This window comes from Emys orbicularis, chromosome 6 (assembly GCF_028017835.1).
Source record: "Emys orbicularis isolate rEmyOrb1 chromosome 6, rEmyOrb1.hap1, whole genome shotgun sequence".
In the NCBI taxonomy this organism is placed as follows: domain Eukaryota; kingdom Metazoa; phylum Chordata; order Testudines; family Emydidae; genus Emys; species Emys orbicularis.
In genome coordinates this window covers 43,628,582-43,641,466 of record NC_088688.1, presented here as the reverse complement: position 1 = coordinate 43,641,466, position 12,885 = coordinate 43,628,582, and the positions used below count along the sequence as shown (strand labels likewise).

Here is a 12,885-nt window from a genome sequence, read left to right as displayed (position 1 = left end):
CAATAAGGCTTCTTTAAAATAAAGCCAGCTCTTCTGGACTCCTTTCCTCCTCATATTAGCCTCCCAGGGGATCCTGCCCATCAGTTCCCTGAGGGAATCGAAGTCTACTTTTCTGAAGTCCAGGGTCCTGCTATAGGATTATCCAACAGCAGTGGAAGTAGAAGGATAAAATTGACTTTGAATATTCAAAGTGATTTTTTTTTTGCTTTGTTTTCAGAACTTTGGAGGAAGATGGTGATTTGGAAGGCAGAAGAGAGTCTTTTTTTTTTTTAATCCAGTCACTTCGTTGTGCACTTTTGGGCCCTCAAACTGGTTTGTAGAACAGAACTTCATGGTTAATATTCCAGCTCTCAAGTGGAATCATTTTCAGGAAAATTTGGACAGATTATATAGTATACTCCTTAGACTCAGACCTACTTACATCCATGCTTCACATTCTGAATATGACTTTCCACCAGTGCCAGGACTAGTGGAATGTGCAATTGATTTAACAAGTAAGTTTATTAAAATATTTTGTAAGACAATGCTCTTTTTCATTGCCTCCTCTGCATTTTAACATGGTGTTATCCTTTCTATGCAACATATTCCATTGATTTAAAATTATTCTTTTGCTGCCACTCCCTCAATTATACTGGAAGTAGCAGCCAACCCCCAGTTAGAACTGTTCATATTGACACATTAAATAACTAAGGCCTTGTCTACACTTGAAAGTTATTTCAGATTAAAGTGTGAATTTAAAGCACAAAAGAGAATCCAGAATAGCTCACTGTGTGGACAAATTTATACTGGAGTAAGTGTTGATGTGGGGAAGCTATTCAAATTAATTCTCCCAGATAGACAAACCTAAGAGTTTAACTCTCTTTTCTTTGTCCATGTGTAGGTAATGCATAGTAATAATATGAACAAACTTCTCTCATCTTTGTCTACTATACTCTGCAGTATGTTCTGGCACCACCATTTTGTACTTTGGGAAAAGAATGGTCTGTGATGAGAGCTCATGACTGGGAATTAGGAGATCTGGCTTCTATATTCCTTGTTCATTCAACCATTGTGTGTCTCAACTCCCCTCTTCAGTACATTTATTAGTATTTTTCTGTCAGCAATATTACCATTATCACTGTGACAAAAAAAAAGTATTGTTGTACAGTGTACACAATTCACCAATACATTTAAAATTCTATGAGATAGTTGGGAGAGATGGGTCTCTAGGAGGACTTGAAGATGCATTAAGACCTGGTTGTAACTGAATATTTTATTTCCTGAACAACGTTGTCAGTGACAGTTTAAGTAGTAAGACAGACTGGTAGTGAGTTGTTGGGCTTTTTTTGCTACCCAAAGAGAGCCGATAAAGAATTGCCCATCCCTATCTGTAGATATGGCATATTATTTTAAAATGGGTCTTATTTGTCAGCAACTACATTTCAAGGCTTTAGTGTTTAAAATTACTGTGAAACATACAGAACCAGTTAATCTGATAGAGCACTCACTGGTCTAGTTGGCAACTGAACCTGAAAACTATACTCGGATACAATCTTGAAAAGATAGGAGGCAAGCCCTTTCCCTAGCATGAGCCTGCAACTTTGCAACTCTGCCCCTCACGCTGTTTTTGTATCTTCTAAGAAAGGACTGAAGTCCATTTTTAATAGGTTAAAAGGTATAAAACAAAAGCCTGATTTCTGCACTAGTAGGCATCAAGGGACTGAAGGGAAGTTCTCCACCTTACTGGGCTAGTGGTGTAGTTTAACCTATTAAAATTGCTCAAGGCACAAGGAGTACTTAACAGATGTGGCACTCAAGTTAATTTTTTAGTCTCCCTTGTACCCAGATTATGGTTAATTTGTCGAAGAGAAGTAAAGGCTACCTGTAGTTCTCTTCTTGAGGCCAAACCCATCAGCCCCATGATATACCTGAGCTCTAAAGCTCAGGAAAGCAAGAAACAGTTCTGAATGGTAGTTTTCTCTAAAACTGTAGGCAGATGAGTTTAAGATCTGTTCCAAACACAATTTTAATTACTAAAGTTAGTCCAAGAATAAGCTGATAACCTCTATCTTAATGCAGTTCTCACCCTAGGAAGCATTTAAACTGTCAGGGCAAGCAGCCACCATGCAGCTGGATGCCAGAATCAAAGCTTATTTTTATATAATATCTGTCTGAAGTTAAAAAGTAGGAACATTAAGATTGCTACTTTTTATTATAAGAACTTTACAATGCTCATCTTATGGGCTTGAGAGATTTTGCACTAGATCTGGACCTTTGTTCGTGGATCAACAACAGCTACAAAAGTAGATATTCTTGACAATTTTATTGCTTAAGTTACATTTTAATAGTGTAGGTTTCTAAAGGGGATTCAGACAATTACCTTAATCAGCCTTTAACAGAAAAGCTGGCCCAGAAACATAAATTAGAAGACAAGTGTCTAAAGAGTCAACTTTCTCACCCCTTTATACAGGGCCATTATTAAAGCTATTAAACTGTTTATAACATTCATAGAGTGAGGAAGGCCTTTAATGTGAATACAGTAATTCATTCAGCAGTGGTAAACAAGTATCTTCTGTAATTATTCTGGACCTCCACGCTGTAAAAGAAAAACAGACAATTACATGTCTTCTACTAAAGGAAAGGGAAGCTGACATGCTGGTTTGCACTTTGTTACTGAGTAGGGAAGTACTGTTTTCAATACAGGGTTATTTGCACATTTAAGAATTCTACTTTTTATTTCTTACTTTTATGAAGGGACACAAAATTTCTACTGGTCTTAGATGATGTAAAAAAACTCACAAAATCTGAGAAATGTTTGTGTGACTTTTTATATAGGTCAGTGTAAAAATTAACACTGCAGCATTACACTGGTGAATAAAAGCCTGCAAAAGAAACTGACTAGTTATTTTCTTTGTCCAAGTTCAAAAGTGCAAAGAAGACAGTAAAAAGCAAGCTTCCTGTTTAAACATTCTTTGTTTTAATAATCTAAGGTGTTCAGCAGATGTTTCCACTGTTTCCCCACTAGACTTTTACAGCTTAATACCTCTCATTGCTGGGAAACTTTTAGGCTGAATTTCACACCTTCTTTAATTCCATTACTCCTAGTTATATCCCTCTTTCCACCCTATATAAAAATTCCTCTCTGCCATCAATGTTTATATCCTTTGAATACTTGTGGACTTAATCATCACCTAATCAAGCTATACAGATTTAGTTCTTTTAGTCTTGCCTCAAACCCATCCCTCCAGCTCTTTAATATTTTTGATATTCTTCTCTAATCTCCCAATTTGTCACGATCTGGTGATGAAATGCTCAAAACTAAACAAATTACAAGTACAATGCCATTTTGTAGTCAATTAAATGTTCTGCCTCTCATGTACTTGCATAATGCTGCAATATTAGTTTGCAAACACTATAAGGGAGCATTTAAACTCAATTTGTTTTCAGTGAAATAAATCATGAATATTTGTGTCTGTAATTTTTATTCTTAAACACACAACCTATATTTTGGGCATAAGCTACCTGTTCAGCCTCTTCAGTCTATGAATAAACTCATAATTGAAAGGATCAACACTTTGTACATTGTATTTCTATTAAAATTATATTTATTTATATTTATTGCACATTCTACAATTGTAAATACAATAGGTAATGACATTGAAGCAACATGGTTTAATGGATTAAGTGTAGTCTAGCACTTCAAAACAAATTCTAATCCTGATTTTGTCACTGGCTTTCTGCGTGACTGTGGGCAAGTCACAGTCTCTCTGTGTTTATCAGTATCCCGAACTGCCAAATAGGGATACCTTATCTACCCAACTTGTGTGTTGAGGAATATTTAGTTTGTATTTACTGCAAATTAAGTTGTAACACTCGATGTAAGTGCAAAGTTAACAAGAGTTTAAAAGCAAGGATATTTATCATGTTGTCCAGAAGTTGTTTTGCAAAGTTTTCAACATAGTGAATAACGACAGAGGACATATGTAGTAACAGAAAACTTACTTGAATGTATTCCATCTCCTCATCTGACATCAGCTTTCTCCTGTACTTTTGAGGTAATGTTTTTACTAATTCTGTCGTGTCTGGTGTGCCTTGTACTCTACTAATGGATGAAATGTTTTGAAGGGCTGGTGGTCTGTCTCCTACAGACATCTGTGCTGCTGAAGCATGGAGTGGTGGTACCCTTGCTTGTAGAGATTCCTGCACTGAAACCCAGATTTCAAAACCATGTATAGAAGTACAGAGAATATTTTAATACCTTAACGGGCTTGAGTATAGTTATTCATTAGTGCAGTCAGTAGAAGGTACTGGTCGTGCAGTTGAATTTTTCACTATAAAGCTTGCATGAATTAAAATCCCTTCCTTCTCACCATATACTTTTATTTTCAATTTTAGGGACTAATGTATCAATGTTCTCATTGCTATAAAATTTTGAGAGTAGGAGGAAGCACAGATAGAAAGGGATAGGACCTAGGTACTGATGTTGCAATGGTACCTAAACCAGTACATAGTTTTACAAATACTTACATTGGGAAGCTATAACTGCAGATTAAGAACATACAGCGCCTCACAGTGTATTTGTATTTATAAAATGCCATAAGTGTGTGGGATTCTTTAAGGTTTGGTCATTATATTTCTACTCAAGTAGTTTACAATACAAGTTGTCCACAGACAAAGGGACAGGTCTATGGGAGGATAAAGGTTGTAACTGTGAAATATTACAAAATGTGGTTTGTATTATACCCATTTTTAATGTTTTGTTTGTATTTTTAATTAATTCATATACTATAGTTTGTAGATAACATCCAAAATGAAGGTCACAGGGAGGCTAAACAGGGAGTGGAGGTCAGTTGCTGAATGCTGACCAAAATGGGTGAGTTTTGAGGAATTTGAGATGCACAGGATCAGGAACAACATTTCAGGCATAGGAGACAGAGAAGGCATGGAATAACTTGTAGAAAAGTACAAAAACAGCCTTAAGTATAAATAAGCACTTGGGTCATGAGCTGGGGGAGTAGGAAACTAGGTGTCAGAAGGGCCTTGAAGCTGCAAGGATGGAAGATTTTGAACGTGATATAAGTCAGCATTGCACGGCAATGCAAGAACTTGATGATGAGGGCTAGATGGTCAAAACAGCCAATAATGAATTATTCTAGTGGCAATGTGTTTATATTTATATAGCATTCATCCCTCTGGACAAAAAAAAGAACGATAAGCATAAATGATTTAGACTTGACAACACAGTAGACTACAAAATTATAATATCCTGTGGAAGTAAAGATTCCTAATTGAAGTCCCAAGTCCCATGGGAGCAACATTTCCCAGCCTATTACACCCCCCAGCCTCAATTTGCGGACTAGAGTGAATGTAATGCAAAAGTCAAGGAAGCCAGAGATGAGGAGGCTGCAGTAGACCAACGTTTAAGCAGCAGTGATAAGACAGTTGCAGAATAAGCAGGTTTCAGAGTAGCAGCCGTGTTAGTCTGTATCCGCAAAAATAACAGGAGTACTTGTGGCACCTTAGAGACTAACAAATTTATTAGAGCATAAGCTTTCGTGGGCTACAACCCACTTCTTCGGATGCATATAGAGTGAACCATATATTGAGGAGATATATACACACACACATACAGAGAGCATGAACAGGTGGGAGTTGTCTTACCAACTCTGAGAGGCCAATTAAGTAAGAGAAAAAAAACTTTTGAAGTGATAATCAAGATGGCTCAGTACAGACAGTTTGATAAGAAGCAAGTGTGAAAATACTTACAAGGGGAGATAGATTCAATGTTTGTAATGGCTCAGCCATTCCCAATCCCTATTTAGCCCTGAGTTGATTGTGTCTAGTTTGCATATCAATTCCAGCTCAGCAGTCTCTCTTTGGAGTCTGTTTTTGAAGTTTTTCTGTTTTAAGATAGCCACCCGCAGGTCTGCCAAAGAATGGCCAGACAGGTTAAAGTGTTCTCCCACTGGTTTTTGAGTATTATGATTCCTGATGTCAGATTTGTGTCCATTAATTCTTTTGCGTAGAGACTGTCCGGTTTGGCCAATGTACATGGCAGAGGGGCATTGCTGGCACATGATGGCATATATCACATTGGTAGATGTGCAGGTGAACGAGCCACCGATGGTATGGCTGATGTGATTAGGCCCTATGATGGTGTCACTTGAATAGATATGTGGACAGAGTTGGCATCGGGCTTTGTTACAAGGATAGGTTCCTGGGTCAGTGTTTTTGTTCAGTGATGTGTGGTTGCTGGTGAGTATTTGCTTTAGGTTGGGGGGTTGTCCTCGCTTACAGACAACCCCCCAACCTAAAGCAAATACTCACCAGCAACCACACATCACTGAACAAAAACACTGACCCAGGAACCTATCCTTGTAACAAAGCCCGATGCCAACTCTGTCCACATATCTATTCAAGTGACACCATCATAGGGCCTAATCACATCAGCCATACCATCGGTGGCTCGTTCACCTGCACATCTACCAATGTGATATATGCCATCATGTGCCAGCAATGCCCCTCTGCCATGTACATTGGCCAAACCGGACAGTCTCTACGCAAAAGAATTAATGGACACAAATCTGACATCAGGAATCATAATACTCAAAAACCAGTGGGAGAACACTTTAACCTGTCTGGCCATTCTTTGGCAGACCTGCGGGTGGCTATCTTAAAACAGAAAAACTTCAAAAACAGACTCCAAAGAGAGACTGCTGAGCTGGAATTGATATGCAAACTAGACACAATCAACTCAGGGCTAAATAGGGATTGGGAATGGCTGAGCCATTACAAACATTGAATCTATCTCCCCTTGTAAGTATTTTCACACTTGCTTCTTATCAAACTGTCTGTACTGAGCCATCTTGATTATCACTTCAAAAGTTTTTTTTCTCTTACTTAATTGGCCTCTCAGAGTTGGTAAGACAACTCCCACCTGTTCATGCTCTCTGTATGTGTGTGTGTATATATCTCCTCAATATATGGTTCACTCTATATGCATCCGAAGAAGTGGGTTGTAGCCCACGAAAGCTTATGCTCTAATAAATTTGTTAGTCTCTAAGGTGCCACAAGTACTCCTGTTATTTTTGCAGAATAAGCAGTAATGGGATTTAGCAATCCTAAATGAGTCAAAATGTTCAAGGAGTCAAATGTGACACTATGCTTGCCAACCCAGGCGGATGATGAAGTTGCTGATAAGGTCAGAATAAGAAGCAGAGAAGATTAGTTTTTCAATTTTAGCCATGTGGAGTTTCATCTGATTCAAGTATATTGAGCAAGAGATGTGGTACTGAACACTGTGGGTGACAGCAGCAGCAGGGAGACATATTTAGGAGTTGACAGTGAAGAAACTATACTTGATACCCTCAGTATAGGTAAAGCTTCCCAGAGACTGAGGGACCCAGGAACAGAGCCCTCAAGGCCAACCAGTCAAGTATACAGCCAACCACAAAAGTATCATGTGATGGTAAAATACAGGCTATCATATTCTAAATCACTACAGGATGAATGGATTGAAAGTGTACAGAACAGTCTTGAGGTGACAAAGGCATGGATCAAGGTAGGAAGGTCTATATCTATCTATACACACACACACAAAAGAAAGAAAAGTCACAACCAAAGCTAGTCCAAAATTTTCCAGGGAAGCTGAAGAGTCATGCTGGACCACAGACCCTGGGAATCCCAGCAGGGGCTTAATGAAACTGACATTCAGTGAACAGCATTCTGATTAGTTTCCCATATTTCATTCCACAAACACCATGTTTCAGTGTCTCCAAATTGAAATTTTGGTTTTGTTGAAATATTTCAACAAATTTGGTTTGGTTATGATGAGAACAAACCCCAACTTCTGAAAAGCTGAAATTTCTCATGAATCAAAAATTGTGAGTTTCAGCTAGCTCTAATCAGAACTTGCACATCAGATTTAGAAGAATAAGAGATGAGAAATGAGTTGTTTATTCAATCATTGAAAAAGATTTTCAATAGAGTAGATGGGATGGTATGATGGGATAGCCTAATTTTGGCAATTAATTGATCTTTGATTATTAGCAGGTAAATAAGCCCAATGGTCTGTGATGGGATGTTAGATGGGGTGGGATCTGAGAATTCTTTCCTGGGTGCTGGCTGGTGAGTCTTGCCCACATGCTCAGGGTTTAACTGATCGCCATATTTGGGGTCGGGAAGGAATTTTCCTCCAGGGCTGATTGGCAGAGGCCCTGGAGGTTTTTCGCCTTCCTCTGCAGCATGGGGCACGGGTCACTTGCTGGAGGATTCTCTGCACCTTGAGAATCTTTAAACCACGATTTGAGGACTTCAATAACTCAGGCATAGGTTAGGGGTTTGTTACAGGAGTGGGTGAGTGAGATTCTGTGGCCTGCATTGTGCAGGTCAGACTAGATGATCATAATGGTCCCTTCTGACCTTAAAGTCTATGAGTGTTGGAACTGGATACAAATTAGATGGTGTGGGCAAACACTGACCAAAACACTGCACAGAATTCTGTCAATATACTTCATTTTTTAACAAAAGTATTCAATGGAAATTCAAACTCAGGTCAAAACCACCAATCAAGCCAACCAATAGATATTTTGTGGCATTAACAGGAAAACTAAACTCTCAAGTCTCAATTGTGATTTAACTGGTATTCGAACTCAAGAGAAAGGCTAGTTTATTAGCAAATATGTAGTACTACTACTCAAGTAAAAAATGTAAATCAGTTCAAAGTAATACAGGTGACAAAAATGCAGCTGCATAATTAAAGTGGCTTCCAACTATATTTTGCAGGAAGGCCATCAACTGAAGATCAATCTCTTGTACAGTCACCAAATTTATTTATTTTTTTAAATAAAAATATTTTTATGGAGTGCTTCCAACACCAGGGTTGAAGCATTAGATTCCAAGAATTAAAGTTCTCATTTTTCAAAATTCTATAGTATTGTAATGTTCATTATATCTACCTCTACCACCACCAGTGAAAAACCTTAAAATGAGTAGGTGAGCTCTGGGGACATCAACAGGAAGGGATCCTTTAATTTTAGATGCGCTGAACAGTTTTGACTCCAATATTTAAGAACAGGTACTGAATTAAAAGAGGAATGAACCAGGAATTATCACAGCCTCCAGACAAAAAGTGAAGTATTGGGCCAGAATTTCATAAAAACATCTCCTATTTTTGTTTCAAATACTTTATTGAGTCAAGAGGAATGTTAGTCATAACAATACACAATCCCATTTTAAAGGAGCAATATGACAACTTTGATGTCTACATATGACGGTGATTGGTATCCTGTAAGCATCAATGTAGTAATATACAGATATACAGTAAAGTCAGATTGAGTACTGTTTTTTTAAATATAACAACTTTTTTCCTGTATGCATAGTGGGAGTAAACTGCCCTCCCAGGTACCATCAGGATTTTAAATACGTCAGACAAAGCAAGGAAACTTCATTGAAAACTCATGCTGCTTAGAAGTGAATTTAGCACAGCCTCTCATAAATGGAGATTAGTGTTTGCAAAATGAGCTCATAGTATAAGATTAAAGTAGGAGGATAAAAATGGAGATCCTCAAAACTCTGCCTGAGCAATAGAGGAAATAAGGTAATCTCAGTTTTATGCATTAAGTATGGTCTGTTTTCTAAAGCGTAAAATCAGGCAGCTGCCACCAAACTAGGTCAATGCTCAGAAATAATTGAGCCATATAAGTCAAAAAGAAACAATGTGTCATGGTCCTTATGTAAATATTAAGGCAAATAAGTACGATATGGTATAAGTTTTATTTACAAATGAAATACTTACTTTTAGCTTTGGGACTATTTTTTCTGTCCGGGAACTTGATTAAGGGTGTATGTGGCTTGACTACCTAAAACAAGACACAGCAGTGGAAGGAGGCAGGGGAAGGGGAAGGGGGGGGAGAGAAAAAGTTTGGGTAAATAAAATGTAAAAGTTCATGAGATTTTCATGGCAAGAATGCTACACACTAAGCAATTATTTTGACCCTGTTGCTTTGTGCTTTCATTAACACCAGATTTGGGAGATTTACAATAATTTAAATTTTATTTTTTAATCAAGGCTAAGACTGTCCAAGTGACATTTCAGATTCAAAGTTGTACTAGACTGTAAAGCAAATGCAATGCTTTTTTAGTTTCCACACAACTAACTATGGCTTATAGAGGAGTAACTATAACTGCAGTATAAATTGGATTCTAATGTTTTTGTGCTATGATCATGGGACCTTTGGCTCCTTTCTGCCTTTTCACATTAGCTCAGATGGAGGGACAGAGTTAACTAGTCTCAGAAGTAAACAGTTATACATTAGTAGGTGTGGAGTTCAACCCCCATCTGCATTAAAATATTTTTTGCATTGATTTTTCAAAAAGTTTATTTCTTTAAAATAATTTTTTTAAAAGGGCTTTCCCTCATTCCCAAGAAAAGCAATTTTTGAGTTGCAAATAAGCATTTATGGGAAGGTGACATTTTGAGGGTGCATAATCTCCTTCTCATGAGGGCTACTGTAAGATAGGCAATTTGCTGGCATCCCTATAGCAGTAGGAATAATACCACAAGAGAAGCAGGCAATTGAGCACTGGGTCCAACAGACCAGGTGACTAGTCAACAGGGGTAGGGAAGAAACGGATGTGAGGACATCAAGACATTGGAGAGCCCCTACTTGCTTGGTCCATGAAGCAGAAAAGCAAATTCTACTACATATCAAGTGCTGTCAAAGGCACAAAGGAAACAAGACTGGAAAAAACAGAAAAGATTTTTTTTTCTCTCAAATCTCTTTCATGTATCTTAACGGTTACTTTTACTAATAACAGGTGCTTATTTTTGACAGAGGTGTGATTTGCAAGCTGGTGTCCCTTAAAGCGGAAGCTGAAGACAATTAGAGCAGGCTGTTGCCCACATAGCTAAACCAGAATGGAAAGAATTGGAATAGAGGCTCTTGAAGAAAGAGCAGCGAAGATTTATTTTCTCCCTCGGTTCTGCGCCCTCTCTCCACCAGCTCCTCCGAGTCTCTCGAGGAAGCTCTCCCAGGGTGATGAGGCGCCGCCGGCATCTCCACGTACCGCACCCGTGCGAGCCCCCCCAGGGGCTGCTGTGCGAGCCCTGCGCGCTTCCATGCACCGAGAACGAAACGACGGGTCGTGCGAGCAGAGCCTCGGGCCTTGCACCTTAACGCATTGCCGGGCTGTGGAGACAGGACAAGGCCCGCGCGTGGGGCGGCAGCAGCTCTGAAGGGAGCCTGGCTGTAGCCACTGCATGGCAAGTGAATATCACCCATGGAAGCCAGGATGAGCCCGTGGGCAGCGGCAGTCCGGATTCCGTTCCGTCCCGACTCCCTCCCGCCGCTGCGCGGAAGAGTCCCCGCCCCCGGGCAGGTGAGGCCCCCACTGCTGTCACTCACCCCCAGCGCGCGCCCGGCCTCACTCGCGTCCCCCCCCGCAGCGTCCCCCCAACTCAGAGCCGCTCGCCCCTTCTCCGAACTCGGGTCCAGATGCACTTCGGCCCGCCACTGCCCAGAGCCCCCGCCAGCGCCCCGGCTCCCCAACGGCACCTCCAGGCCAAGGGCATCAGCCCCGGCCGTCCACGCTCTGCGGCTGCTTCGGCGTCTCCAGCCGCCGGCGGAGGTGGGCAGACCCCACTAGCCTCCCCCCGGGCGGCCGAACGCAGAGCTCCGGGCCCGCCCCCTTCGCGGGGAAACAACTCTAGTTACCTGAACGACCCTGCTGGCAGCCGCCATCTTGCTGCCCATGGTGACCCGCAGCCAGTTACTGCATCCTCCAGTCCGCGAGCACGGCGCCGGCGCGAGAGGCGGGGCCACGGCAGGGGGCGGGGCTAAGCTGGAACTGCCTGGAGGGCGGGGCTGGAGTCAGGATTTCTGCGGGGGCCGGGCCAGAGCCTCTTGGAGGGCGGGGCTCTGCCGCCTCCTGGGTATTGGTAGCTCTCTGAGGCCAGCGTTGTCCGGTCTTTCTTCTACAATTGTGGCAGCCACATACACAATATTTATGGCTGTGTTCGTTCAGTTAGCAAGCAGAATACTACGCTGAGTACAATCTTATGCTGTACACAGAGATGCTGGAACAATTTGTACAGTGGGCTGCTGAGCGCCATTGAACCAAACTGTAAACCCTGTATATGACAGAAACCACTTCAAACCAGGGGGTGCTACAGCACCCCCCCTCCCAAAACCCCTACTTCCAGCACCGATGGCTGTACATTCCCTATTAGACCCGACCTAGGTGTTTAAATACACTGCTCCAAGGAGTTGTGAACTTTCTATCCCAGCAAGCTTGGCTTCCTTGTCTGAAGTATTATTAGAAGGCTAAGAGGTGATGTTATCATGTGCTTACACAGGGAGAGGCTATCTGGTAGTAGAATGCTTGTTAGTCTAGCAGAGTTAAGGTGACCATATTTTGCTGGGTACATAATTGGCATGTTAATATTTCCATAGCCACAATCTCCCATATTTTTGAACCATTCCTCTATAGTTGGACTATTTTTCTTTTTCCAATGAGATGCTATCAGTAGCTGAGCAGCTACTAGCAAACAAAAGATCAATTCATTTCCTTTTGTGTGATCATTTCCAGTAGGAAGCCCTAGGAAGTTTACCAAAGGATCATTTGGTAATATATCCACCAAATAGTGGTAGTTGGTTACAGATTGCATCCTGTTGCTCTCCAGTGACTGGACAAGTCCACCATATATGCATAAAATCTCCTCTTTTACCACAATTTCTCCAACAGTTATCCCTATTCAATCTCTCTCTACATTTTAACGTGACTGGTGAGAGGTACCATTGAAACAGTATCTTAAATAAAGTGTATTTTATTGTGCTACAAACTAAGGTTGCTGGCCCTCTTTTCCATGCCTCTGGAGTAATTTGTCTATACAGGTCCATTTCCCAG

At 40.7% G+C, this 12,885-nt stretch overlaps 1 protein-coding gene across 1 annotated transcript; it reads right to left on the bottom strand.

Annotated features, from left to right (window-relative positions):
* Positions 1–2,287: 2,287 nt before the first annotated feature.
* On the bottom strand, positions 2,288–11,785 carry KGD4 (alpha-ketoglutarate dehydrogenase subunit 4). The gene is made up of 4 exons (XM_065406014.1): positions 11,694–11,785; positions 9,776–9,839; positions 3,982–4,184; positions 2,288–2,575 (listed from the first exon to the last, which is right to left on the bottom strand). The coding sequence occupies exons 1-4, from the start codon at positions 11,730–11,732 to the stop codon at positions 2,558–2,560; spliced, it is 324 nt and encodes a 107-aa protein (XP_065262086.1). The 5' UTR covers positions 11,733–11,785; the 3' UTR covers positions 2,288–2,557.
* Positions 11,786–12,885: the final 1,100 nt, after the last annotated feature.